This window comes from Gnatocerus cornutus, chromosome 3 (genome assembly GCF_029298725.1).
Source record: "Gnatocerus cornutus isolate USDA-ARS CGAHR chromosome 3, icGnaCorn1.1, whole genome shotgun sequence".
Lineage (NCBI taxonomy): Eukaryota > Metazoa > Arthropoda > Insecta > Coleoptera > Tenebrionidae > Gnatocerus > Gnatocerus cornutus.
The window spans coordinates 15,787,131-15,814,519 of NC_142235.1; the positions used below are offsets into that span (position 1 = coordinate 15,787,131).

General features: G+C 41.1%; 7 protein-coding genes and 1 pseudogene across 7 annotated transcripts; 3 read left to right on the forward strand and 5 right to left on the reverse strand.

Moving 5' to 3' along the window:
• Positions 1–82: 82 nt before the first annotated feature.
• Positions 83–3,667, reverse strand: LOC148177455 (two pore calcium channel protein 1-like). The gene is made up of 11 exons (XM_088031905.1): positions 3,524–3,667; positions 3,176–3,279; positions 2,525–3,129; positions 2,380–2,479; positions 2,152–2,332; positions 1,577–1,795; positions 1,407–1,526; positions 1,024–1,363; positions 675–976; positions 524–630; positions 83–478 (listed from the first exon to the last, which is right to left on the reverse strand). The coding sequence occupies exons 1-11, from the start codon at positions 3,612–3,614 to the stop codon at positions 302–304; spliced, it is 2,346 nt and encodes a 781-aa protein (XP_087888031.1). The 5' UTR covers positions 3,615–3,667; the 3' UTR covers positions 83–301.
• A 1,086-nt stretch (positions 3,668–4,753) lies between these two features.
• Positions 4,754–6,648, forward strand: LOC148177456 (uncharacterized). The gene is made up of 2 exons (XM_088032015.1): positions 4,754–4,867; positions 5,879–6,648. Exon 2 carries the CDS (start codon positions 5,881–5,883, stop codon positions 6,610–6,612), a length of 732 nt encoding a protein of 243 aa, XP_087888141.1. The 5' UTR covers positions 4,754–4,867; positions 5,879–5,880; the 3' UTR covers positions 6,613–6,648.
• LOC148177457 (peptidylprolyl isomerase domain and WD repeat-containing protein 1) lies at positions 4,891–7,912 on the reverse strand. The gene is made up of 3 exons (XM_088031931.1): positions 7,776–7,912; positions 6,623–7,712; positions 4,891–5,669 (listed from the first exon to the last, which is right to left on the reverse strand). Exons 2-3 carry the CDS (start codon positions 7,707–7,709, stop codon positions 4,954–4,956), a joined length of 1,803 nt encoding a protein of 600 aa, XP_087888057.1. The 5' UTR covers positions 7,710–7,712; positions 7,776–7,912; the 3' UTR covers positions 4,891–4,953.
• A 26-nt stretch (positions 7,913–7,938) lies between these two features.
• On the forward strand, positions 7,939–12,163 carry Golgin245 (golgin subfamily A member Golgin-245). The gene is made up of 3 exons (XM_088032052.1): positions 7,939–8,306; positions 8,354–11,877; positions 11,923–12,163. The coding sequence occupies exons 1-3, from the start codon at positions 8,165–8,167 to the stop codon at positions 11,944–11,946; spliced, it is 3,690 nt and encodes a 1,229-aa protein (XP_087888178.1). The 5' UTR covers positions 7,939–8,164; the 3' UTR covers positions 11,947–12,163.
• Positions 12,164–12,238: 75 nt separating this feature from the next.
• Positions 12,239–13,026, reverse strand: Arpc4 (Actin-related protein 2/3 complex, subunit 4). The gene has a single exon (XM_088032025.1). It carries the CDS (start codon positions 12,918–12,920, stop codon positions 12,414–12,416), a length of 507 nt encoding a protein of 168 aa, XP_087888151.1. The 5' UTR covers positions 12,921–13,026; the 3' UTR covers positions 12,239–12,413.
• A 12-nt stretch (positions 13,027–13,038) lies between these two features.
• On the forward strand, positions 13,039–13,945 carry ND-23 (NADH dehydrogenase (ubiquinone) 23 kDa subunit). The gene is made up of 3 exons (XM_088032019.1): positions 13,039–13,170; positions 13,267–13,380; positions 13,425–13,945. Exons 1-3 carry the CDS (start codon positions 13,131–13,133, stop codon positions 13,898–13,900), a joined length of 630 nt encoding a protein of 209 aa, XP_087888145.1. The 5' UTR covers positions 13,039–13,130; the 3' UTR covers positions 13,901–13,945.
• LOC148177461 (uncharacterized) lies at positions 13,936–26,538 on the reverse strand. Its single transcript, XM_088031885.1, has 6 exons — positions 26,444–26,538; positions 20,205–20,921; positions 15,060–17,380; positions 14,745–15,013; positions 14,399–14,550; positions 13,936–14,313 (listed from the first exon to the last, which is right to left on the reverse strand). The coding sequence occupies exons 2-6, from the start codon at positions 20,910–20,912 to the stop codon at positions 14,128–14,130; spliced, it is 3,636 nt and encodes a 1,211-aa protein (XP_087888011.1). The 5' UTR covers positions 20,913–20,921; positions 26,444–26,538; the 3' UTR covers positions 13,936–14,127.
• On the reverse strand, positions 24,193–24,945 carry LOC148177462 (uncharacterized; annotated as a pseudogene).
• Positions 26,539–27,389: the final 851 nt, after the last annotated feature.

The following is a 27,389-nucleotide window of genomic DNA, read 5'->3' on the forward strand; positions in this document are numbered from 1 at the left end:
TAGATAAAGGCGCCATATTCGAATCTTCAGCGTGTCACAAAAAGTTAACTATTTTTAGAATAGATTAAAAGAAACGCCAAAGTCAAATATATAACTATATTTCAAATAAATTACATCAGTTAATAAAAATCTGTAAAAATAACGGATACATTAGACTAGCTATTAATTTGTTATCACAAGTACTGTAATCGGTCGCATCTACTTAGGTACAATTAAAATTACTGAATCTCAACACGTATTGGTCCTACTGGTACTAATCTATAATATCAATTTATTTCCACTGAGAATACTGTTAAAATGTTTACGCTTCTGAATGCATAAGTCTTGTGCTAATCTGAGATTCATCCACGAAGTTAATCCCAGTGATCCTTTCTTGTTCTTCAGCTTCCCGCAGCCACTGCGCGACCTCGGAGATGTACATGTGGCGCTGAAGAACGTCGCGGGTTCTTCGGCGGCGCCCAATATAAAAAGAAACGCCCTGGAAACTCGTTAACTGGTGCCATTACATCAACCAGAAACTTACCCCAGGGATGAAGTCCATCTGTAAAGTCTCCAGGAGTTTGGGGTCCTGGACTTGTCTCTGGAGGGAGTTCCAGTCCACGGCGACTTCTTCGTGCAGCATTTGCTCCTCTGCAAAACAAATGTGAACGAGCTCGTGTGGGTCTTTGCCTTACCATCTCTTTTAGAAGTCTGTTTTTTGTACTGTATTCTGAACCTGAAGGCCTCGAGAACTGAGGCCACCACGATGGTCAACACCACCATCGTGAATAAGTAAAATAGCATGAAGAAGAGGCGGGAGTACGGATGAGCGACGGAGGCGTACGCGTCCATGACGATAAACCAGTTGTTGACCACCGTCAGCTCAAAGAGGGTAACTCCTGAGATCAGCAAGTTGGAGAAGTTGTTCAAATAGTAATAATAACCGATGGAGGTGCCATTGGGGCTAAACTTATAAAAGTCTTCAACCGTCGTGTTCCTGGAAGATTCTAATAGATTTGTTGGTACCAAACGAAGGAAACTTACACGCAACAGTTGCGGAGGTCGTATTTGGAGAACAACTCCATTCCGATGATCGCAAAGAAGTAATACATGACCATCATCACAATCGCCGTTGACCACATCAGTGGAGACAGAAGAACCAAAGTCCCGAAGATGTCGCGGTACCGCTTCTTCAGTTTAAACAACCTCAAGAGCCGCAATGGTCGTAAGATCACAACCACTGTCAAACTCGGCATGACCAACAACGCCAAAGCCCCCAGTAGTGCCACCAACGTAACAGACAAATCGAAGAAGTTCCACCCAGAGGCGATGTACTCCCCCCATCCCAACCCCACGATCCTCAACAGAGCCTCCACTAGAAACACTACCACACAACCTCCTCCCAGCTCTTTTGTGTTAAAACTCACGTGTTAAAAACAGATAGGTATCCCACGAAGCGCAGAAGTTCTTCGCACCTTCCTCCAGAGACACGGAGGATTCGAGAACTCGGATAAACATGGCGAGACCGTTTCCGACGATTAGAACGTCTGCAAAGAGGTGGTAGAATCGAAGTGGGGCTTTTGGGGGCGGTACGTACATACAATGTGCTCGAAGTACTCCCACGTTACCACAGTGCGAGCCGCTTTGCAGAACATACGGAGAGGGGGCCACGCCGCGGAGAACCACGGATCTGGGGGGTCTTTCAAGCGCCACCGGAGCGTGGCGGCGTCGTAGATTCCTAAGAATTCGTCTTCGGTGAGCGCGCCCGTGCCGGCAGTGTTGAGCTGGCGGAAGATTAAGACGACGTCGCGCTGGGCTGAAAGAAAAACGATTCGAATTTTTAATTACCCGCCAATCAGAGTAAAACTACTAATAGTCGGCATTCGCTATACGTTTTTTCCTAAAATAAGAGTTGGGTGTATTGTAAACGCCTGACGAATATTCTAAACGGTAATCCTACTCTTTGAGAAGCCCTTTGATACTTTAAGACACCTCTAAGAATTATGACGACAGTTAAAAAAAATATTTTGTTGTTACGTAGTGTTATTGGTAATTTTACCCTAATCAAGTTGGCACCACTGTGAGGTAAAAACACAGCTCTCACATCACGTGATCAGCCTTCGAACGAAGCGTTCCAAAAAGGCGGCAAATTCAAACCAAAACTTTGCTTACCCATCCTGGGCAGATAATAGCGCATCATCCCATGAAACTGCTTAAACCGGACCATGTTGGGCGTCTGTTTGCTGACCAGCAGCCGAAACGCCAACTGACACGCTTTCCGTTTGTGCAACAACAACTTCCTGAACTTGTCCTTTTCAATTCCCGTAAAAGTCTCGTACACCACTGCCAACATCTGAAAAATCTCATTACTCAGTGGTACCAACCCACGCTCAAATTTACCAGATTCATTAAGACGTACAAGACAGTGGAGATGTAAGAAATGAAGAAGATTGCGTTCCACTTTGAGATTTTGTAAGAAGGCATCATAACGTCAGGGAAACTAAAAAAATAAGTACTAAAAAAGTACGATTGTAAATTTCCTTACTTGGCGGTAGTCAGTAGGACAAACATACTGACAAAACTGTCCCCCAAAGTCCGGAAGTACAAGTTCGTTTGGTGGCTGCTATAGAGAAAATACCCCAAAAGCGCGTAGCTGCAGACGAAAAACATCAGTAGTACCAACATATCCAAGATAGGAGGTAAAGATTGTAGAATCTGCCGGATGAACCTCCTCACAGCCCCCAGTGCTCGCGTATCCACCAAAAAAATGGGTCGCAGCGCTCGCGTGACTCGAAAATGTGACGATTGTCGTACTAGTACTATAATAGACTCTAGTACCATGATAAAAAGCGTGATTCCTTTGACCATGGTCCTTTTGTGTTTAAGGATCATGCCCCATCCGATCCAGCGGAGTTTTAGGGCGAGTTCTACTCCAATGACTCCTAAAGAGACTAATTCTAGAGTGGCGTGGACACCTACTGGGAGTTGAAACCGATCAACAGAAGGACTCTCTGCTAGAGCCAGCAGCAGAAGGATTATGGAGAAGGATAAGTCAAGGCCGTAGTACCACGAGTTGTGGACTAGAAGGTAAGCGGGGAGGGCCGAGGGGTGTCTAGGGTGTGAATCAAACTTCTCGTTGTTTTCTCCTTCCTGAAAAAGGGGTGGTGAAGTTAGAGTTGGTACCACTGGGTTTTACCTCTAGAAAGATCGCTGCTTCATGGTAGTTCATCTCCCAATGGTCCATCGTCTCCGTGGTTTCCCTACTAAGACTGGAGCGGCTCCCCATCTCATCAATGGGATCTACGACAATTAAATTAATTACAGCTAATTCTAATTAATTACAAACTACGTAGAAACATTTTCCCGTGAGGTTAAAACAGCCTCCCATTCATTCCTATAATAAAAATGAGGAAACTAATCCAAATAAAGCGATTTCAAAAAGAAAATTCGTCGCATGCTAAAATCGGCTCTATGAAGAAGGTTATAACACTCATCATTGTATGACGTCATTAATTACTGATAAGATAAGATTTTATGGACTTACTTGAGTTATTCGAGCCATATGACACATTGTGTGAGTCTTCGGAAAAGCGTTTGTAGCCGTCGTCGTCTGGCGAGTCTCTTGAGGACGCCATTGGAAGACGAAGAACTGTCAATATTTCTAATGTAGGCAACACATTATACACATGGTTGATGATGACACAGATAAATCCGGACGAAACAGGTGCAGACTTTAAAATGTTTAAAAATAAAGAGGATGCGAATTAAATACCACTTATCCTACAGTTACCACAATTAGGTTATGTTTAAAAGTGGTTATTTCTGGATCAAGCGGGTAAAGTTCAGACATGCACAGAAAGAATGTTGCTACTTTTATTTACCGGTCATTGGTCAGTTTGCGGGCTAATTTTAGAAATGTTTTCCGAGAATTTGGTCAGAAATCATAGTAAATTACTTCAATTTTCTTAAAATCAGTTTTTTTAATTCTGTAGATATTGAAAAATGCACTTGAAAGCTCCTGCAGATTATAAAAATAAAGTTATGTTAAAGTTTATAACTTCTATTTGCAAAATTAAAACCGGCGCATCCACCATTTTTGCAAAATAAAATTTTTAATTTTTTTTCTGTGATTATGTGAAGAAAATTGGGCCATTTCATTGACCAATTTTTGTACTTATTTATGTACTTAAATTTGTAAAGTATGCAAGTATTCAATTGTTTATCTCATTCGTTTTGAATCAAAAAGAGTCGACTTGATCTATTGTTTTAATTGTGGCAATATTGCCTCCTTTGATGTTACGTCCTACAAGGCCTCCTAGAGTACACGTTCTTATCCTAATATTAAAAAATAACAAAATACTAGTTTGACTTAATTAAAAATATCTAGTTATCTAATTTATATTATGTACCCAAAATAATAATTAAGTAATTTCGACAAATTTTATGCACAATTCCAATTTAAAATTGTGGTCAAACACATGTCTACTTCGTCCGTAGTGATCGGTGAATTTACACCGACCAATCAGAAACACGCATCAAGTTGGTAAAACAACGAGTATTCAATTGTTTATTTTAATTGTTTTGAATCAAAGGGAGTCGACTCATCATTTTTGTGTCAATATTGCCTCCTTTGATGTTACGTTGTACTTGACAGTTTTCCAATGTCAGAATCTAGTGTTGCCAACATGTAAAAAAACCAAGGCCTCCTAGAGTACACGTTCTTATCCTAATATTGAAACAATCGATTAATACCTTTTGTTTACACAGAATTACAACGCACGCTGATAAAAACTTCAAGGACCCAGTCTCAATGTTATCACAAATGAATCATTTGTACTAATGATAACAAAAAATCACTGAAGCGCCTAACCACGTCGTGTTAGCTAAGGTAAGGATAAAAAACTAATTAAAAAACGTACGAAATTGTTTATTTATCGTAACTTTTCTTATTAACATAAATTAAGATTAAATTGTTTATTTCACCGTCACTGAAATGATTCTGATATCATCATATGGCTTATCAGTTTTCGTGTTCGTTTTGACATTACTGATATTCTGCACCACTTCCATGCCCTTAACAACGCGTCCAAAGACCGTGTGCTTGTTATCCAACCACGGCGTCGGCGTCAGAGTTATAAAAAACTGACTCCCATTCGTGTTGGGCCCCGCATTCGCCATGGACACAGTATACGGCCGATCGTGCCTCAAACTCGGCCGAATCTCATCTTCGAACTCGCCCCCCCAGATACTCTCGCCCCCTGTTCCATTCCCTGTAGGATCCCCCGTCTGGATCATAAACCCTTTTATCACTCGATGGAAAATATGTCCGTTGAAGTACCCGTTCTTCGCATGCACACAGAAATTCTCAACAGTCTTCGGCGTGTCTTTCATGAACAGTTTAATGTGGACGTCCCCGAAAATGGTGTGAATGATGGCGTTCTCGTACAGACGCTGCACGGCGGGGTTGTCCGTGGCGGCGAAAGTGTCCTCTTTCGACGGCTTCTCGTTGAAGACGTCGCGGTCTTGGTCGCCTTGGAGGTCGTCGGGCTCGCGCCGGCTGAATAGGTAGAAACGGGACTTCTTGTAAGCTGTGCAGATGATCGTGGGGTCCGGCTGGATGGCGTCCAGGGTCGGATTGTTAGACGCTTCGATCTCGAGCGTCACGGCGGCCTTGTTCTTCTTCGCCGAGCCTAAAAAAGTTCAAACAGTGCTACCAATTAATTGTGTAATCACGGAATCTTCCGTTTTTACCCAATAAAAAACAGATATGAATCATACTCATTTATAGAGAGGTCACTTAATCACTGACCAATAAACAAATTAACAGACTTGACAATGTCTGCAGTTCCCACAGTAAATTCAACCGAATTAGATCCTTTTTTAAGTATAATTTTTGCAGAAATGGCAGACGAGAGCGTCATCTTCGAGGTGCAAGTCGAAAAAAAGGTCCTGGAGCAAGTCTTCAATGAAAACCAACATCTCAAGGAAAACTACAATGACCTAATTAAAACCGAGACGCTAAAAACCAACGTAAAAGTCCTAAAAAACGAAGTGCAAAACCTCCAGAAGGTCATCGAAGACCTCAGAAACGAAAACGCGGCCCTCCGAGCGGAGAGTCTTTCCCACGCGAGTACTCAAAACGTCACCAATTTAACCGAAGAGCTCAAAAGAACGAAGGCCGCGTTTGACCAAGCACAAGCTGAGAATTACAAATTGGATATCGACAAGCTCAACTTGGAGCTCCAAATTAAGAATTTGACCCGCAAACTGCGCTTGGAGGAAGAACGCAATAAAAGCAACGACCTCGCGCATGTTGAGTGTAAAGTTCTGAAGTTAAAACTCCACTCGATTGAAACGGAGAAGGAGCATCTCCAGCAGGATTTCGAGAAGGAGCGGAGAATTATAACAAAACAGACCAAGCCGAGGGTGGCGAAACTCGAGGAGAATATCCACCACCTCAGGAAGTGGATTGAGAAAGAGTCAAAGGAGCGCCGTCCCCGCGACAGCGAAGAAGTTAAACTCCTGAAGGAGCACATCAGGACTCTGGAAAACGACAAACGGGATCTGATCGAAGGCTTCGAGTTGGAGAGGACCGTCTTCCGGAAGATCCTAAAAACTGAAAATCTCTTCTAGTTGTACCCACCTTGATATAAAGCAATGTTGAGCATCCTCAAGTTTTCATTCTTCCCGATGATCCTCGCGCACTTGTTCGAGTACAGATTGACCAGTTTGATCCCCAGGAGCGTGGAGTACATTATGAAGTGGCCACTGTAGTCAAAAACAATGTTCGCGAGAGCCATGGATTCGGACTTCTCTAGATCTCGTTCCACTGCCATCCTCCGGCCAAACTCCATGTTGGGGAGCTGCTGGGTCGCCTGTTGCAGCTCGGTAAACCGCGGAAGCGTCTCATCCAACACTCTGACCAACTTCCCGGTTAAGAAATTAAAAACTCGCACTCTCCGATCCGTGGAAATCGTTGCAAAGCGCGTGCCGTCCGGAGAGAACGCCAGGCCTGTCGGCACGGTTTTGTTCTTCGCAAACTCGAAGAGATCCGTGTCGAGTTTCGAGTCGAATTTCACGTTTTTGGGGAAAATGCAGTCTTGTTTGAGCCCCGACCAGTATTCCAGCATCCCTGAGCGGTCCACCGAGACCACCACGTCGTATTTGGGGTTGTATCTAATGAGAATCACAGGTTGGGTGTGCATCTTCTCGAGGACCTTCAAGGGCTTGTTGTCCGACTGTCCGTCGTAGATGTAGATTTTCGGGGACTCCGCATCCGTCACCGCCAACGCGTGCACGGGGTCCCCCGGCCCGTGCACCCATTCCACCTGACTGGGGACATAATCAAACTTCATCATGTTAATCATATCAAAGTTGACAACATCAAAAATCTTCACCGATTTGTCTGTGGAAGCTGAACAAAACAAGGTCCCCTCTGTGTTACAAGCGGTCTTTGTAATGGGGCCCAGGTGGCTCCGGAAATGCTTCACAAACTCAATTCCGCTCTCTACTTTCTTCCAGAATTTGATGTGGCCGTCGCAGCTCGCAGTTATAACAAAATCGGTGTTGGAGACCACGCAATGAGTGATAACGTCGCGATGCATGTAGCTCTTTTCGTAGGACTCGGCGCTGGGGAGATTGTCCAAGTAGAGGTTCTCGTGGGAGAGCCGGCGGCGCTTTTTCGTGGGCAGCGAGGGCCCCACGAAACCAGGACTCTCGGAGTCCGACATAACCTTAAAAAAACAATCAGAGCAATGATCATCATTGAATTACAGGTCGTGGTATCAATTACTTACTCAAGAGGGCAAATCTGTGCGTTTTTAAAGAGTTTTCGCGTTGTTTTTGTTGCGGGACATAACCACACTTCTCAACCTTCACGCGCGTAGTTCAATCAAAAACTGTCAATCAGTAGATACAATGACTACTTTGGTCCAAATTAATCTACTTTGTATTTAAAATGTGCGATTTTAGGACTGAAAAAAATAATCACAGGTGGTTTAAATTGCACCAAAATTACAAAACTGGTAAGAAATTCGTTGTTTCCGCTCTAAAATCGCCACATTTAGGTTCTCCGCGAGTAGTTCCACCGTCCTGAATCCTCCTCGGCCTACTGTCAAGCCCCTGACACGTCATTGTAAGGTTATAGGAGTGTTTGTTTATTTTGTTGTTAAATTCTTCTCACACAATGTTCAAGAAACTCAAAGAGAAAATCACGGAAGAGGTGAAGAGCTCCCCGCAGCGTTTCCAGCAGCTGACCCAGTCCGTGAGTGACAGACTACAAAACGCGTCAACCTCAGATGAGAACTTTTTCTCGATAGGAGACGACGGTGAGCCTTTCAGGTGCCCCCTTGTTGTTCTAAATTGGTTGTTTCAGACGCCAACATGTCGAACACGAGCCTTGATGCAGGGTTTACCAATGTGTCTTTAATGTCCCCTCAGGAAAGCAAATTCAGGCGAAACTCCACGTCTTCGGTTGCCAGCGACGTGTCTTTTCTTCCGCGATACGAGTCAGTAGCCAACATGTACCACCTGCAGTCAGATCTTGATGTTTCGGCCAGTGAGATGGAGGACAACGCGTCGACGTCGTCGCAGCTGGGGCATTTGAGTAAAGAGCAGATTTACGCGGCGTTCCAGAAGACGCAGATGAGGTATCATAAGTACAGGGGGCGCTACACGGACCTGGCCAAACACTACAAGGAATTGGAGCGGGAGAACGCGAAGATGAAGTCGGTGCTGGTGGAAACGCAAGACAAGGCAATAAGAAGAGTCACGGAGTTGAAGGAGCAATGCGCGCTAGAGCAGAAGGCGAAGGCCCACTTAGAAGGAGCGCTAAGAGACGAACTCGACGAAAAACAATTCAAGATTCAGTCGCTGCAGACTAAAATCGAGCTGTTACAAACGGGGGCCCCCTCAAACGACTCCGAGAACTTAGAGACGCTGAATAAGTACCTCACGGATGCCCGTCAGGAGATTGAGAGTCTCAACGAGAAGATCCAAGAGCTGAAAGCCAACGCCATCATCTTCCAGACGAAGGAGCAAGAGTACAAATTGAAAGTCTCAAGTCTGGAGAAGGAGATTTCAATGTTCTCAGAGCGCGAGAAGGAGAATAATCTCAGTCTCGCTCAGAATAAAATGGAGCTCCACAACGAACTTCTCAGCAAAGACAACGAAATAAGCAAACTGAAGGAAGAAAACGAAACGCTGAAGACCAACTTGGAGGTGGTAACCACCACGGGCGGAAAACTTGAGAACCTGCAGACTCAGAACAAGAAGCTCATCGACAAACTGGAAAATCTCACTCAGAAGTGCAACGGCTACGAAAACGATCTTCTGAAAATGGAGCAGTTCAGAATCGAGCTGCAGAACACCAATCAATTGAACGCGGAACTGAAGATCAAGCTCTCCGAAGCCGAAGACAAGTTGGAGGAGGTGAGAGAAGACACCAAGAAGAGTCTTCTGACGTTGGAGAGCAAAATTGAGGAGAAGCTCCAGAGGAAGTTTGATCAGAAAGAAGAGGAAATGAGGAGCGATCTTCACAACAAACTCGAAGAACTTTCGTCCAAAGAAAGCAATTTGAACGAGCTTGCGGAGCGAGATGAAGAAATTAAGAAGTTGAAGGAAGTAAACGAAGAGCTATTGGAGGAACTCACGTCAAAATCCGCGAAGTATGAAGATTTGGAACGCAACCACTTGGAGGTGATTGAAGAGAGCGTCGGACTCCGCAGCAAAATCAGCAGTTTGGAGAAGGAAACAGCGCGACTTTTGAATCTCAACCAAGCTGCTGATTTGAACATCGCGCGACTGCAAGCGGATCTAGAAAAAGAAAGTCATAATTGTAGAAAATTAGAAGACAATCTCCAGGAGTTGCGGAAAGAAAACGATTCCAGGAAATCTAACGAGGAGGTCCTTCGTACCACACTTCAGAAGGTGGAAGAAGAAAACGCGAACCTCTTGGAGCAGTTGGAGGACAAACGGAAGGAAATCGAAGCGCGCTGCTCAGAAATCGCTCAACTAAACCACGAAATTGAGCTCATCCACCAGCGCGACGAAAATCTGGAAGAAAAGAAGAAAAACCTCGAAGGACAGTTTGAAGAAGTCCGGGCCGAGCTACTTAAAAAACTTCAAGCGAGCGAAACTGAGGTTAAACGATTAGAAGAAACGAACTCCACCAGTTCCAAAGAACTGGAGGCTAAGAGCGAAGAAATCGGTACTTTGAAGCAAGAACTGCAGAATTCCGTCCAGATCAGCAATGAGCTGACAGCGCGATTGCGCGCGGTAGAAGCGAATTTGAACCAACAAGAAGTCGCTGCTGATCTACAGAAAGATTTGGCCGAAAAACTTAACAAGAGTGAGAGTAGAATTAAGGAAACTGAAGCCACAAACTCGGAGTTGATGGTGAAAGTTCGCGGTCTGGAAGAAGAAGTGATGAAGTTGGTCGCGGGCTTGGAAGCCGAGCGCTGCGTGGTTCAGTCAAGTCAAGACAGAATTAAAGAGCTTGAAGGTGTTAACACCACGTTACAAGACAAGAGGGAGGAAAAACTAACAACAATCAACGATCTGAAGGTAGAACTGTCAACACTGATCGGTAAAGACGAAGAACTCAAAGTGAAAGCGGAGGAACTTCGACAGCGCGACGAGGAGTTAACTCACATGAAGAAGCTTCTGGAGGAAACAAACAGTAGTCTCAGCGCGAAGGACTATGAACTTCAAAGTTTCAAAGAAGTTTGCGCCGATTCAGATGGACGAGTTTCCGCACTGATGGAAGACATAGAAAGGCGGCAGAAGCACGAAGAAGAGAAAATGCGCGGCTACGAAAACGACCTGAAATCGAAAGACGAGGAGATCCACCTCCTTTCGAAGAAGTTAGAGGAGTATCACGAGCTAATCGAAGAACGCAACGAAGGCTTGGCGAAGATCTTCAACAATTTCCCACGCTCCCCAAACAACTTCCATAATGTTGAGGAGAGGTTGCAGAACTTCGAGAAGACGTTTTCGTTTGAGAAAGAGAATCTCAGTCGAATTCTCGCGTATTTGAAGCAGTTCGAAGAGAGGACGACGAGCGAAAAGAACCAACTGGAGAACGAGAAAGAGGAGTTGTTGGCGGACGTCGAAGCCCTAAGAAGTCAAATTTCGGAAGTTAATTCAACGCGCGCGTCGACGAAACAACTGGAGGATGAACTCGTGCGCCTGAAGGAAGAAAACGGGAGATTAGAGGAAGAACACAAGAAGTTATCCCAGACGTTACTTGAATTAGAGTCGCGGAACACTCAAGTGGTGTCTGACAGCAACTTCTTATCTGAAGAAAACAACGGACTACTCACGGAAATTGAAGAGTTGAAGCTACGAAACGAAGAACTAGCAGGCAGAAGTAGCACCACGCAAATTGAAATCGACGAGTTGAGGCAGAACGTGTTGAAAAATAGCGAAGACTACCGGAAACAACTCAGCGAGTTCGAGCGCAGCATCTCGGAGTTGCAGCACGAGAAGCAGCTTCTGCGTGAAGAAATCGACGAGCTCAAGACCGCTCCTGTCCAAAACTCGAAACCCCAAGAGGAAAACTACGTGAAAGAAATCGAGAACTTGAGGACGAAAGTCGTGCAATATAAATCGTTAGATTTGACCAATCGTAGCTCGATAGAATTCTACGAGAACGAGCTTCAGAAACTCAAGAATCAGAACGAGAAGTTAAATAGAAAGTTAGATGAAACTCTAGTCACGCTCAATCACTGCTCGGAGTTGTCGAATTCCACGGAGATTGAGTACCTGAGGAACGTTTTGTATAATTATATGTTGGGGAAAGAGAGCTTAGTTTTAGCTAGAGTCATCGCGGCGGTTTGTAAGTTCGATCCGCATCAAACAGAGACGATTTTAGCGAAAGAACAGCAGAAGCAGACTTTGGTGAGTTTTTAGGGAGGTTGGATGGTTCTAATTGTGGTTTTTCAGCTGGGGCAGCTCGGGATTCTCTAAAGGGACAGTATTTGAAGTTAATTAGGTGCATTCCATTAATTCTCATTACGTACGAAGCGGTTACTAATCTACTAACGCACTGTAAATATTTTGTTGTCCGTGTCTTATATTTATGTAAATTGTTATAATAAAGCAACTTTCTTAATAAACGGGAAAGTGAAGACGTGAATTAGTTGGAGGAACCACAAAAACTAATAGTTTTCACTTAGAATTCTGATCCGTTTTACTCACTTCTTTCGTGAGACGGTGCTATCACGTTTTAGGCTCAAGTGTGGAAATAAAAGACAAAATGTAATAAATTCATCGACTTTATTGACGAAACAATATAAGTAAAAATATAGTGGTATCAACTGATGGAAATAAATAAATTTTCCTGTTGAATAAATCTAAAACTTATGTACAATACAGCTCAACGCCTTGCACTGAATACGAAAATCCGATTTCTGATCGCATTTCCCAGTTAACAGTTAAAACCTCTTCAAGAACTCTTCAGAGACTATTCGAGCCCTCGCATTGACCGCCAGCTTCATCTCCGACACTTCCTTGTCGATTTCCTCCATAAAGTGAATGACAAAATCCACCAATTTATGTTTGTACATCTGCTCCGTGTGGAAATTCGTAATAAGGAAGCTAATATCGTATCCCTCGATGGGTTTCCTTCTCAAAACAACGAAATTCTCCGCACGCATCATCATGAACCTCATGAATTTCTTGCAGAGAATCTTCTCGATCTCGTCCGCTTGCTTCACGGCGATGCTAATACGGACCGAATTCACTGAAGTCTCTATGAACACTTTTTCCTTCTCGTTCCGGGAAATCACCACGGGAGTCATCAAGAGTTCTTTACTGGATCTAACCTCAACTTCCGGTTTGTTGTGGCGTTCGACGACTTGGGAGGAGAAGTTTTCCAAGCACATTGCGGCAGTTAGGGTGTGACGAACGGCGGCTAAATACGGCCTAAGCGTCGCCGACATTTTCACGGTCTTATCAGAGACTAGGAGGAACAACACCACACCTCTCTGAGGAGGACACTCCGACAGATAAATAATGTGTCAACAATGTCAAATTGACACATGTCAACATGACAAACTAAAAATCCCTAGCAGACCGTAGCACCGTGACATTTGACAACTTTGACAGATGTCAAATTAGTATTTTCGAAGGATTAAAAAACGGTGACAACCATGGCCAGTGCCTTGAAATTGTACAATTTAGCCCGGCCAGGTGAGCCCCCATTAATGTCTTCCCCAATCCCTCCATCGTTCTCCAAAAATTGCGTTTTTGCAACTTAACCTCACTTTCGTTTCATAACACTTCCAGCCTCCAACGCAGTTCTTCGGCGAGGGTGCACCCAAATCCGATTCCAGAGCTCCAAAGGGGGCTACTACAGCGTCACCAATCCGGATCCCGGAATGACCTTATCTGAAATCACAGGTACGACAAGGGGGCCACTGACTTTAACTCACTTTCTGTTTTAGATAGGGCTGCCCAGACCGTTTTCATGACGGAACTGTTTCGCGGTTTTGCCGTCACTTTAGCTCACATTTTTAAAGAACCGGCGACTATTAACTATCCGTTTGAAAAGGGGCCTTTGAGTCCTAGGTTTAGAGGAGAGCACGCTTTGAGGCGGTACCCGTCAGGAGAGGAGAGGTGCATCGCATGTAAGCTTTGCGAGGCGATTTGCCCGGCGCAGGCAATTACTATTGAGGCAGAGGAGCGCGCTGATGGCTCCCGAAGAACGACACGATACGACATCGATATGACGAAGTGTATCTACTGTGGTTTTTGTCAAGAAGCCTGTCCGGTGGATGCTATAGTGGAGGGCCCCAATTTTGAGTTCTCCACAGAGACCCATGAGGAATTATTGTACAATAAAGAGAAGTTACTGAACAATGGGGACAAATGGGAGTCTGAAATTGCTGCAAATATCCACGCAGATCATTTGTACCGCTAAATTGTAAATTGTTTTAGTTTAAATAAATTAGAGAGATCTTTAAAATTCTTTTATTTACCAGATCAGTATAAATAGCTAAAGCTATACAGTTCCTAGACTGAGTATTATTAAACTAAATTAAATACAAAAGTTATAGTTATATTACACGTCCGAGTATGGCAGTTTTCAATACTTAACTCTTCTTGAATTTTTTATTGCATTCCCTGATTATAACTAAAGTCTCACTCTTAATTTCGTTCGAGTGTTTTGAGCTCTTTTATCGATTTCGTTAAAGTCGATTCGATCCATTCCACGTCGGGGGCTATATAACCGCCGATTTGCCCGGACTGCTTGCATCCCGTGTCCCAGGAGAAGATACCAGAAAGGGTGTAATGAGTGCCGTCCGAACAGGCGAGGGCGCTTCCATAATCGACCTAAAACAAAAAAGTTAGAAAAAAAATTGTGATCGGAATGAACTCTGGAAAATCACACATTTCCCCGTTTTCTGTGATTACTTACCCTGCATTGGTCGATGTCAGAGTACCCACAGAGCGTATTCGGACTGTAATTGCTCTCAGCGTGTTGGAATGTACTCGACAGAGTCTCTTGACACTGCTTGTTATCCATGATCTTGACGTCGATCGCATGCATAATGGCACCTTTGGCGTGGACTGAAATTTAATTGCGTTAAAACAACAATGCGAAAGAGGCTCTGAATATAAAATCAGTTGGTAGCCCTGTCATTACAAATGGCGCTCGTAACTAAATCAAAGAAGGCCGTGAATACGAAATCAGTTGGTAGCCCTGTCATCGCAAATCTAACCTCAACTGTCAAACTCCGGAGCTACCACAAAATTTAACTTACGCTGCAAGATCCTCTTCCCCCACCCAGTGGCTATGCAATTTTGGGCTGGAATCTGGTTCGGTTTCGGCAAACACAAAGTTCCCACATTCTTCGCGGGTCGTAGCTTCTCCTGAAGAACCAACAGAGCTAAGTCGTTGATGAGGGAGCCTTTTTGGTACAGTGGGTGCTTCACTACAACAGCCACTTTAACGATTTGGAAGGGTAAAGGTTCTTCGTCAATTCCTAGCTTCCATTCGCCACCTTTGATCAAGATGTCGCTGGTCTCTAATCTAAAAAAAATGTTAGAAGTGAAGAAACGAAGAATTGGACACTTACCCGTCGACGCAGTGCGCTGCTGTTAAAACAGCGTCTCTTCGGATGATGACGCCTCCACACAACAGGCTTCTGTTGGAGTCTCTGAGTACCATCGCTTGCCAAGGGATCTCGGCGAAGTTAACATCCAAAGGTCCAGGACCTGGAGGTTTAGTGTTAACGTGACGTTCTCCACAATTCGCTTGAGATGCTTCGTTTGTGTCTTGTCTTGGTGCTCTGATGTTTCTTTGCAAGTCTGGTTGGTACTGTCCCAAATTCGCGTCTTCTTTGTACTGTCCATCATCAACACCATCGACGAGATTCGCTGAAGGCCAAGGATCTTTGTAGTTGGGATCTCGGCAGCATTTCCCGATGATTCCGGAGTCTGTGTCTTGGCATTCCGTGGTGGGGACTTTGCTCAGTTCTTGTTCTTTGGTCAACACGACGGGGACTGGAGAGATGACACCTTCAGCCGTGCAGTAGATTTCTTGGACGCATTTGAGAGCCGCGGCGCATCCTTGAGGAGGAGCCGTGTTGAGTTCCGGTTGGAACGGAGAGCGTGGAGTCGACGGTCTGATGAAGGCGTCATCAACATTAGCAGCATCACCAGTCTGGTCGGGATTATCAGGTCTTGGCTTTTTCGGAGGAGGAATGTACTGGTTGTTGATGTTGGTGTTGTCGTAAATTGGACGTGGTGATGTGGAGGGATACCCAAACGTGGGGGTGGGTTTAGGGTATTCGTAACCTCCCGCGGGGTTCGGGGCGGGTGTTGGAGGCTGGTACGACGGTCTTGATGGCTGAGGCGTTGGTTGGGGGCTTGGGAAACGCGGAACTGGAGGAGTTGGTCGGAATGGAGGAGAGGTCGGTCTTGGGGGGCTTGGAGTGGGGTAAGAATATCCTCCCGTTGGTTGAGACGGTTGTTGATAAGTCGGTCTAGGTGGTGGAGAAGTTGGTCTGGGGGGTTGGTAAGGTGGTTGAGACGGTGGTTGGTAACTCGGTCTAGGTGGTGGAGATGTTGGTCTGGGAGGTTGATACGGTGGTTGAGACGGTGGTTGATATGTCGGTCTAGGTGGTGGAGACGTTGGTCTGGGAGGTTGGTATGGAGGTTGAGATGGTTGTTGGTACGTTGGTCTGGGCGTTGGTTGCGTTACAAACGGATTTGGTCGAGGAGACGATGGTTGAGGGACGAAAGGAGCTTGGGTTCTTGGGGGCAAATATTCTCGGCTGCCTGGCGTCGAAGGCGATGGTTGGAAGGGCCTTTGAGGGGTCACGCTTGGTTGGTAAGGTTGTTGAGGAGTCACACTTGGTTGATATGGTTTCTGAGGAGTAACGCTTGGTTGATATGGTTGCTGAGGAGTCACACTTGGTTGATATGGCCTCTGAGTGGTGCCAGTTGGTTGATATGGTTTCTGAGGAGTCACGCTTGGTTGATATGGTCTTTGAGGAGTCACGCTTGGTTGATATGGTTGCTGAGGTGTCACACTAGGTTGATATGGTTTTTGAGGAGTCACACTTGGTTGATATGGTTGCTGAGGAGTCACACTTGGTTGATACGGCCTCGGAGTGGTGCCAGTTGGTTGATATGGTTTCTGAGGAGTCACGCTTGGTTGATATGGCCTTTGAGGTGTCACGCTTGGTTGATATGGTTGTTGAGGAGTCACACTCGGTCTCTGAGGAGTCACACTCGGTTGGTACGGTTGCTGAGGAGTAACACTCGGTTGATATGGTCTTGGTGTGGTGACACTAGGCTGGTACGTCTGCTGAGGAGTTACACTAGGCTGATACGGCCTCTGAGGAGTCACATTAGACCTTGGTGGTACATACTGAGTAGTCGGCGGCGATGTAGGTTTTGGGGGCAAGTACTCCCGACTGGTGGACGGAGGCGCCGGTCTAAAGGTCGTACTTGGGGGCCTGTAAGTCGGTTGCGGGGTTGTAGGACTCGGTGGACTATACCCAGGCGTGGAAGACCTACTAGGGACATACACTTGGTTCACACTAGGTTTTGGAGTGGGACTCGTGGGGGCAACCGGAGGCAGATAAGCCGGCCCTTGGAAAGTCGAAGCGAAACGAACATCATCAAACTTTGTATCACTATAATCAATGGTGCTCGAGACGGAATTTGTATCTCTGATATTCTTCGACGTTGAAGAATGATGCCCGTTTTCTCCTCCGAAGACAATCTCCGGTTTAACATCCAGAGGCTGGACATGAATGAGTCCCGGACTAAACCCGGCGCCTCCAGCAAATTTAATGGTAGATAAAGGCACTGAGCTCTTCCCGGCAGTGATTTCGTTAGGATTGTTCATCTGGCAACAAACTTCCGTGTCTTCGTGGCAGTAGCGTATCTGCAAGGAAGAAATTTCAATCACGAATTGCATGATTTCCTCACTTTCCCTTCCAAAGTCAAGGACATTTTTAGGTCAGTACAGTTCGCGGTAGTGGGTGGTTAAAGAAGAGTGAAATCTCGTTACATAATGAAGATGGATTGCAACAGTTAGATGAAGAATTCGGTGGGTCGAGATTTTTGGGCGTTAGATAACTGTTACAAAAGCGGGACCAGAGATCAAGAGGTGACAATTCGAAATACGCGCAATTAATAACAATAGATTGCGTCAGGAGTTAGGCGCCGCGCGGTGATTTCAATACAAGGTAAAGAGAGATTTCAACGAGACGTTAAGCGCCGAACTTTTGACCACACTATTTGTCAGAGAAATTAGTCGTGACAAGGATAATTAGTGACGTGCGCCATCCAGAATGTTTACTGTCCTTGCATCATTGGCATTCCTTCTTACACAATGACGTATTATTTTATCAGTCTGGTTTTTCGATTTTACATCAAAACGACTTTTTGCTCTTACATAACGCTAACATTTGTAATTGAAATACCAACTTGCGATTTCTATTAATTTGTTTCACAGGTCTAAAAAAATTAATTACCTAATACTTTCTGGATTATTGTAAGTGAATTTACAGTGACATTTACGACGATTTCGTCACGATCATCAAAATTCAAGGATGATTTTTGGATGTTTAATCCGAAAATATTTGTTGTTTGCTGTAACGAGGCCAATTTCGGAAAATTTATCTGGTGAATTACAAATTTTTCGAAATGTCAACCATGACCAGGGTGACTCATTACATTTTTCTTCTCGTGCGTCATTTCTCACTATTTTTGGACAGAGAGAGTGATACAGATTTTAGTGGGCGGCTCAGTTACGAAAGAGCATTTTTGGTAGCCAAATGCTCGTGAGAACACACATAAAAAGTGCGTAGGTCAGAAATTACATACAATTTAGCGCTTCTGAAAAATTAGTCGAGTGGGCCTTGCATATTTTTAAATGTTGGCAACACCAAATTAACCTCAAACTGTCATTAAAATCGCATAAAATTCGAGATCAACGTTAGACGGTCAAATGGTGCAACAATTAATGGATCACTTAAATACCAGAGACCTAATTTATGTTGGTACTACATGATCGAAATTATTTTGACATTAATATTTTGTGTTTTATGTAATAGTAGTTGAAGGTCTGTTTTTCCTCGAAAGAATGCGGTTCGCAGTAACCTATGATATTTATAAGTGACAAAACAGAGTCGCCTTGTGGATAAGACGCTATTTTATCCCTTTGACGCGTAAATCACTACTTCAAGGTCACAATGCTGCCAACGTGTCAAAATAGTACAAGGCCCTCTAGACCACCATCTCAAACATTTAGATTATGCGCTCACATCGAGCCATTCCACGCGTTGCATCACTTTGCATTGATAAAATAACATTCTTCTCCTTAAGAAGTCAGAAATGAAAGTGTATTCTCAAATATCATGTATGCGCGCTGAGAATTATTCCTCATTTGCGCTGTCTATAATTAATTTCGTCTCGTTTTTTCGGCGTGTTTAATTACATGTTAACAAGAATTTTTCAAATTTCACAAAGTAGGTTGGCAGCATTGCTGGAATTACTGCTTTAATTGAGTCACTTGCATCTCGAATATTTGGTGCGATTTGTGAATATAAAGTGGCGATTACAGACCTGCTAATGCATTTTAATGAATGAAGCGAGAAACTAATTTGTTGCCAAATGTCTGCATTAAAGATGTGTTAACTGTTTCAAGGACATTTCTTGACATTTTTCCACGTTTTAGGAGTCCACGGATAGTAGGCGATGCATCTTTCTGACAAGTTGGCGGCGCCTAGGATTTAATTTTTTTACATGTTGGTGTTACTGTCAAAAGTTTCGCTTCATTCAAAAAACATAAAAATCAAATCATATTAGATTTTTGGTATAGTATATCCGGTGAGAGATTGGGAGATTTCACCAGTTGACATATAGGTTGGCAGCAAATCATGCTACAAAATACACTAAAAACACTAAATTTCTACGCGAAATGAGTTGACAGGGTTGTCAGTAACTGGGGTTATTTTGTTATTTTTAATTTCGCGCGTATAGTACACTTTTCATTGCGTAGACTTAGTGACTTTTCTGTCATTCAAACTCTCACTGTACGAACTATAAATCAGAGTGTGCTTGCATACATCGAATTTTCTTGGATAGACTGACTGTACTTTGAAGTTTAAAAACGTCATTTTTGTTACCACTCTTGCCAACTGTCACGTTGGGATGTTTTGTTTCCGTCAACTTTAGTAACTTTAATGTTTTGTGATTGGATATTAACTTCAAATCGTCAGAAAGTCTGACAGAGCTGCCAACAGCAAGCATTAAAAGTCAGCAAGAAACTCAGCAATTTTGAGCTTAATAACAAAATTATTGGTGCAACTGACTTGAAAATCAAGTATGCCAACCTTACAGAACAGCACCTGTTGTCAGGTAAAACAGTGTTGCCAACCCCCGACTGCTATCGCCTGCTAGAGAGTGGCACTTTGCGCCTTTCATAATTGTAGTTAATTTCTTTCAAAACCTACAAGCATTTAGCAATATTAAATTCTTCATTTTAACACTCGCCCATCAGTGCAGAATGTAGGCTATGTGTAAAGAGCGTTTTTTTCGTTATTAGCACCTTTTCACTTGCAATGGATGTAGTATCAATAATGAAAAGCAAACAGTGCAATAATAAATGAATAAATCTCTTAAATGTTAACCGATTTCTTCAATAACCTTCGTATTAGCACAGTATCGTCAATGATCATGACTTTACAAAATAATCTACTTACATCACTCCTAACTTGCAAGAGTCCTTCACCATTCGTGTTAACAACTCCATTCAGACACAAACTCTTTTCAACACAGACGAAGCCCGCCCCTTGGCACGCCACTGTAATATTCAAGATGCTGGAGTGTGGTGAGTGTGGATTCTTATCCAAAGGATGCGTGGTGGCAAATCCAGGCTTCTTCTTATTATCCAGAGGGTGCGTGGTGGCAAAACCCGGTTTTTTAAACGGTTGCGCCGGTTGAACTCCCAAAAACCCATTCTCGTCTTTCACCAAAGGCACTCCGGTACCCGTGGTCACAACAGTACCACTCAAAAACGGGTTCTTCTTAACATCAATTTTACCCTCGTTGTAATCAGCGTTACCCCCCGAAGGCTTGAAATTACCATTCAAGAAAGGGTTCTTCTTCACGTTGATATTTACAGTGTCTTGGGGTTGGAAGGGTTGAGGGGAGGGTGCCTCTGGATTAATCGGAGCGAGACAATTCCCCTTCGAGTTACATTTTTTGTAGTAATCATAGGCGGCTTTGAGGGGGGAGTTGGAGTCCATCCACCAGAACTGATTTGGGGGGTTGGACGCAAGGTGGTTCACAGCGTGGGGAGAAATAGAATTGGGTTCTGGGGGGTGTGCTGAACCTTCAAGGACATGTTTGACGTCCGCTAGGGTTGATGAAGATATGACTAGTATCCCCACTAAAGTTAGTGGAGACATTTCAAGAATCTGAAAAAAAAAATTAAAACTGCAGCATCTGTACATATTACGTCACAGTGTGACGTAACAGTGATGTATGTTACAATTGTTTGCAGTGACTTATGATCGTTAAGTACCTATTAAAAGTGAAATTATCGACAGTTATATGATTTATTGACATATTTGCATCTCGTATTACCCGATGTGACATAATATCACTTTTGACATTAGTGATTTTAAATTGGCTATAATTAGATGAGATGAATCGATAATTAGGGAAATTTAGTTGTAATAACTGTCAAAAATTTTTGTTTATGTTTGGTAATAAAAGTGGTCTAGGAAACCTTGCATTTTTTAGATGTTCGTACTTTGGTTTTGGGGCTATCAGAAATGTTATGTCAATTAATAATTAACAAGCTACAAAAAGATTTCGATTTGCTCTCACGTGAAAGAAAACATAATATCAAAAATCAAAAAAAATAGAAAGCATAAGAACTAAAAACTAAAAAACGCGGAAAAACAAAAGAAAACAGAAGAATAATTGTTAAATAAAAAAAAAAAGATAATTAAGAAATAAGAATGAAGATAATTAGGTACAGATTATGGAAAATTAGCAACAATGACCAAAAAGTAAAATTCTAAATTAGAAATAAGTAAAAGAAATGTAAGAATACATATTAAAAAAACTGAGGAAAAAAAGAGTAAGTTTAAAAGCACGTACTTGAAATGGCAGTAAAGATTAAAAACATAACATAAATAAAAAGTTATAAAATAAGGAATAAAAATAAAAAAATGCTAAAAAACAAAAATTGTTTTAAGAATAGATAAAGAAAGAAAAAAAGGAAGATGAACAAATATAGCGATAATAAAGAAATCCACATATTACCGAAAATTACTAACAAAGAAAAACAAAAAATTAAATATGGAATAAGAAGTAAAGGAAATAGAAAAGAATAATAAATCAACAAAAAAGTACCTGAAAACTGAGAAAAACAAAGTGAATTTATAAAAAAAGTACTGAAAGAAAAACACATAAAATGAATAGAACAGTCAAAGAAAATAAAAACTTAATGAAGGAAGAGGAAGTAATAAAAAAAATAAAACAAAAAATCCGCAAAATTGCAGAGAAAAATAATATTGAAAAAAATTGAATTAAATAAGAAGACACAAAGTTACAAATAAACAAATATTGAGAACAAAGAATGAAGAATTATAATAAATTAGACATAGAGCAAGTGGAAGATGAAAAATGAGAGGAATAGAATGACAGCAAGAAGAGAGTAAAAAAAAATGTAAATGAAAGATAAAAAACAAAACAATAAGGAAATAGAAAATATTGGAGAAACGAAGAAAAAAGAAGAGAAAGGACCAAAAATTCTAAAACAGTAAAGAAAAATTTATAAACACAAGAGAGAACAGAAGAACAACAAGGAGAAAAAACAAGACATTTGCAAATTAAAAAACAGCAAATCTTTGAAAGAATGCCTCTAAACCAATAGCAAATTTATGAATCCAATCGCTAATTACAAGACAAACGCATGTAAGTATTCAATCTTGATAAATAAATTTTCCTTGACTCTATTATTTATTACAAAAGGTCAATAATTGCGATTACAAGACACTAAGAAATAACAGTTGACAGAAGAAACAATTGATTCTAATATATTAATAAGATAAAGTGGGTTAAATTCGTGACAGCTTCAATGTCACCAAAATTCGTCGACATTTAACACTCGAGATTCTTGAATTGATATTCCAATCTGATTCTATTATATCTATTGTTATCATCCGTAAAAATTAAATGTCACCAAACACGCGCATGAAAAAGGATTGCAGCCGCCATAGGCGTTGTGAATAGGAAATTTTACCACCGGCTAAAGTTAAGTTTAATGGCATGATGCATTATAGTAGTTTCCCGCTTTTAAAGTAAACAAATCTGAATATAAAATTTAAAATTTACGTTAATTGTTTAAATTTTATGCCATGCCACGCCACTGCTAAAGGAATCAGCTGTCTGCGCATTGAGAAAAATTACTAATCGTCGTAAAAAACAAGTCAAAATCTTACAAATTTAGCTGTTTGCTCAAAAGCACACAACCGAAAAAGGTCTAAAACCTAATTTTTAAATCCCAAAAGTACCCAAATATCTGTAGACCACCAAAAATTGGGCACATGAAAAAACATGGTAGAATTCTACAAATTTAGTGTTTTCCCAAAAGTCACAATTTATTAATTTATAATCAATTTGGTCAGTCTAGCGCCATCCTTTATGGGCTAGACCAATTATAGATAATCGGCCAATTGTTTTACACCTTGGCGCAAGTGTTGCACTACTATCTTAACCCCCCTCTCTTCTCTCTTCAGTTCTTTATCTTTTTGTCCATTTTCTTTCTTTTCGGCTCTCGACCCTTGCAAAGAGCACGTGTCACTGGTTCTACCAAGTTTGAAATTGATTATTTCAATTTATCCACTTCGTGGGCTCTGAGTAGAACCAGCAGCTAAGAAAAGTGCGCTAAATACTTTGTCGCGGAGGCTAACTGGTCAGATTTAGCCACTTGATACTCTTTTGGGGATTTTAAGCGTCGACACGTAAGTTCCTTTTTCTTTTTTTTTCTCTTCCTTACTTTTCTTTTTTGATGGTATAGCAGCAACACTTTTCTCCCCTTTCGGTCGTTGTCAGTGGAATCTTGTCTGGACAGAAAGGAGTCACCACCTCGTGGTCACCAAGAAATCTACCCCGTGCAACTTATTAACGCCGAACACCTTTGCGTATCCCGTCAACCCTATCTGGACGCATCGTAAAAGTCACCAAAGCCATTTAGCGTATGCAAAAAAATGGAAAAACAACACCAAATTAAGGAGTTTTAAAAACAGGGTAGAATCTTACAAATTCCGCTGTTTCCCTAAAAGTAAACAATCTAAAAAGAACTAAAATTATTACTTTTATGAGCCTCAAAAATACTCAAAAATCTGTAGACAAATCATATCAGAAATTGAACACATACGTTTAAAATCATCCAATATCAAGCATAATTTCTTTAAAAGCATCAAAAAAAATCTTACAAAATTCTTTGTTTTTAGACATCCCAAAATGGTTTTTGATTTCAGGACCAAGCCAATTGGCACATGCACAAATCATTGAAATACGCTTGTATTTAGTTTGAGGAATACATTCTTCACACACGTTGCGGTGTTAGATGAAAGATCCATGTTTTTATGGATTTTAAGAAATTGTTATATTATTATAGTTCACCTCTTTTATATGGGTGAAACTCAGGAATTTTTGTTTCCTCAAACTTTGTTAATCTACTGCGTACTGGTTTGGCAAGAGGACGTTTTTATATTTTTTTTCATTTTTGTCCTAAAAGGTGAAATCAAATAAAAAAATACATTAAAAGACGAACGTTACAATACTTACCAGCTTATTTCGAACGTCACTGACTTTAGCGAGTTCTTCGCTTTGAAATATTAATCTAGGTATATTATGTATCTCTTCGTGTTTATTATCTAGCATTTCGTATATATTAATTAACTTTGCTTGGGTATTTATGAGCTCTCTTTGAACAACGGTATATTGTAGTCGATTCTCTTCGAATTTATTATCATAGTCTTGAATTTTCGCTTTATATTGTTTTATTTTGTTTTTAAGTCTTTCATGGCGGCAGATAAACATTAATAATCTTCTGAGCATTGGTTTCTCTGTTGCAGTAAGGCGTCAATTATGTTTTTCACTTTATTTTTTCTTCTAGTCATTAAATCAAAGTGTTTGCTAATTGTTAATTTATTAAATAGAAACCACAAAACTTGCGGCGGCAATTCAAATTGACAATGCTTGAAGAATAAATCGTATATATTATTTGGAGCAGAATCGCTTTTTGCATTTCATCCAGATTGCATTGCCTCGGCTGCCGCCTCGGTCGCAATTGTCTGATTTTAATAAAAAAAAGGTTAATTTCTACTCCTAATAATATAATTTACTAATATTCAATTCGAAAGCGCGTCGGTACAATAGAACCGCATTAGCGCAAAAGTTAAAGCGTCGGGCTCTGAACATGAGCATTCATTTACTACGTGTTGGAATCCTGATACAGCGCAAAACATTTTTCATAGCGATAGAATATTTTCTAAAATAAAAATTTTGTAAAAATAAAAATAAAAAGTTGTAAAAAAAATTCAAAGGCTTTAATTGTATTATTTTTGATAGATAGCAGGTTTAAACTAATATAGTTTCTGCAATCTATAAATATAGGAACACTAAACTAATAACAAAATACAAAATACTTGGCCCAGAAATAAAAAACCATTTTGGGGTGTAAGGAATGCTGTACGGTTTTTTGGGTGCTTTTGATTGATTGATTTTTTTTTGATTGATGATTAATTTTGGATAATTTTCAACAGTTTTCTCATGTGCCCAATTTCTGATAGGCTATTGATTTAGGTACAACAAGAAATGAAACTTTTGAGTATTTTTTGGTCGCATTAAAAATTATGATTTTTGAATAATTTTATGTCTTTTTCGGTTCTAAATACACCTCTTTGATTTGGTGTTGTCTTTTTCTTTTTTTGCAGGCGCCAATTGGTCTGGTCCAGAAATACAAAGCCATTTTGAATGTCTAAAACCAACGAATTTTGAATAATTTTGCATTATTTTGGAAGATTTTAACGGGTTTTTTGTGTGCCCAATTTTTGGTGATCTACACATATTTGGATACTTTTGAAGTACATAAAAATTAATGCTTTTTAAGAGGTTTTACGCCTTTTTGTTTTTTAGTTTTGGAAAACAGCTAAATTTTTAGGGTTCTGTCTTGTTTTTTGAAGACGCCAAATGTTCTGGTCCAGAAATAGGAACCCATTTTGGGGTCTTTAAAAACAAGGATTTCTGTAAGTTTTTTAGATCTTTTTCGATTGTTTGCTTTTGGGCAAACAGCTAAATTTGTAAGATTTTGCCTTGTTTTTTAAGACCCCAAATGCCCTGGCCCAGAAGTAACATTTTATACTCTACTATTGTTCACACATCATTAAAAAGAAGCAAACAATAGAATGTTATCGATACAATACGCACTTTTGATTGAATCTACTTCTTGTCCTAATTTTGTATAAAAAGTGAAAGCGAAATTCACAGGTGCTGAGTTTATAAACTATCGAGTCTTTTTGAAAAATAGCAAGAACATCCGGTTCAAAGTGTCAAGGACGATGCGATTCTCACGGAACATCCAATATGGTGACGATTGCATGAAAAAAGCGCGTTTTTAAACACTTGGTGCCAAAAGTGCAGTGGGTCAGAGTTCAGTGTCGACGAGAATTTAAAAAAACGCGGAAACCCCAACGTGAATAAGCGACGAACCCTTTTGTACACCTCGATATCTCCTGTAATTCCTACAAGTGGGGGTCGATATTTACCCTAAAAGCACTTCCCAAAAATGTAAGTCACGTCGTAAAAAAAAATGTTATAAAAATCACCGAAAACGCGGTTTTCCTAGAGTAATCCTTGAGACTTTAACGTCAGATCAAGCGACGAACCCTTGCACTGATGAGATAATCTTCTTACTTACGTAATGTCACAGCACAATAAACAAACAATAACTATTAACACTGGACACACGGCTTGGAGTGACAGCACTGATCCGAGGCGGCTTTGGCTCATCACCTTTATACCTTGCGCATCTTGGATCTTCGCCAACTTCGGCATCCCACCATTTATCGTGGGGCAAAAATCTCTTAATTCCGATTGAATTTTGGGTCGTTTTCAAGGTTGTTGATTGTCATCGGGGAAATTGTGATAATGTGAGAATCATCGGAAAGTAAAAGTGTGATCGACCGGATTATTCAATCTTTACTTTCAAATTTTTACCACGATCTTTAAGGTTGCAATTTCTCGAATCGGTTCAAGGATTAGTGTTAATAATCCATTTCTTCGATGACTAAAGTGTGTGGATGCAGCCTTCGTAAAGTCCGGGTATGGATTTTTCATAATTGTTTCTTTTGGAATTATATTTATGGTCAAGGATGGACATAAAGTGCAGAAGTTGGGTCAATCATGGGTTGGGTTTTTTTCTTAGTCATGATAGATAAACTTAGATAGAGTGGTTTTTCTGACATGGCCATTATTGTCTTAATGCAGATTCCATTTTTACTAGGTATTAAGTTTATCAAATTTTTAAGTAAATACGTACAAAGGAGAAGAGGTAAGAAAATGACAAAAAATCGTTTAATTGCATTTGTTTTATTGTATAAACAAAGCCTTTAAAAAAAATAAAAATATATTTTTTTTAAATTATTAATTAAAAAAATAGAAAAACAATTGGTCCACTTTGGAATAGGCGGAAATGGTCACAGAATTAATTGAAGTTTTTTTGAAAAAATAAAATAAAGAATCAAAAATGGCGAACTTCAGAAAATAATGTTTTTTTTTGTTTTTTTTTTCTGAAAAGTACATTTCAAAACAAAAATTTAAAAAAAGCTAAATAGCTATTATTTATAAATGTAAAAGCCATTTTT

Coding starts and splice junctions, on each gene's coding strand:
- LOC148177457 (XM_088031931.1), bottom strand. CDS start 7,709: ATGTCGGACTCCGAGAGTCCTGGTTTCGTGGGGCCCTCGCTGCCCACG. Junction 5,670..6,622: donor CAACATTGCTTTATATCAAG/GTGGGTACAACT, acceptor GAACTTTTTTAG/GCTCGGCGAAGAAGAACAAG.
- LOC148177455 (XM_088031905.1), bottom strand. CDS start 3,614: ATGGCGTCCTCAAGAGACTCGCCAGACGACGACGGCTACAAACGCTTT. Junction 1,796..2,151: donor CTATTATCTGCCCAGGATGG/GTAAGCAAAGTT, acceptor TTTTTCTTTCAG/CCCAGCGCGACGTCGTCTTA. Junction 1,364..1,406: donor TACCTATCTGTTTTTAACAC/GTGAGTTTTAAC, acceptor GTTGTGTGGTAG/TGTTTCTAGTGGAGGCTCTG.
- Arpc4 (XM_088032025.1), bottom strand. CDS start 12,920: ATGTCGGCGACGCTTAGGCCGTATTTAGCCGCCGTTCGTCACACCCTA.
- LOC148177456 (XM_088032015.1), top strand. CDS start 5,881: ATGGCAGACGAGAGCGTCATCTTCGAGGTGCAAGTCGAAAAAAAGGTC.
- ND-23 (XM_088032019.1), top strand. CDS start 13,131: ATGGCCAGTGCCTTGAAATTGTACAATTTAGCCCGGCCAG. Junction 13,171..13,266: donor GTACAATTTAGCCCGGCCAG/GTGAGCCCCCAT, acceptor TAACACTTCCAG/CCTCCAACGCAGTTCTTCGG. Junction 13,381..13,424: donor GACCTTATCTGAAATCACAG/GTACGACAAGGG, acceptor TTTCTGTTTTAG/ATAGGGCTGCCCAGACCGTT.
- LOC148177461 (XM_088031885.1), bottom strand. CDS start 20,912: ATGTCTCCACTAACTTTAGTGGGGATACTAGTCATATCTTCATCAACC. Junction 14,551..14,744: donor GGGGAAGAGGATCTTGCAGC/GTAAGTTAAATT, acceptor ATTAAATTTCAG/TCCACGCCAAAGGTGCCATT. Junction 14,314..14,398: donor CTGACATCGACCAATGCAGG/GTAAGTAATCAC, acceptor TTTTTGTTTTAG/GTCGATTATGGAAGCGCCCT.
- Golgin245 (XM_088032052.1), top strand. CDS start 8,165: ATGTTCAAGAAACTCAAAGAGAAAATCACGGAAGAGGTGAAGAGCTCC. Junction 8,307..8,353: donor TTTCTCGATAGGAGACGACG/GTGAGCCTTTCA, acceptor TGGTTGTTTCAG/ACGCCAACATGTCGAACACG. Junction 11,878..11,922: donor AACAGCAGAAGCAGACTTTG/GTGAGTTTTTAG, acceptor GTGGTTTTTCAG/CTGGGGCAGCTCGGGATTCT.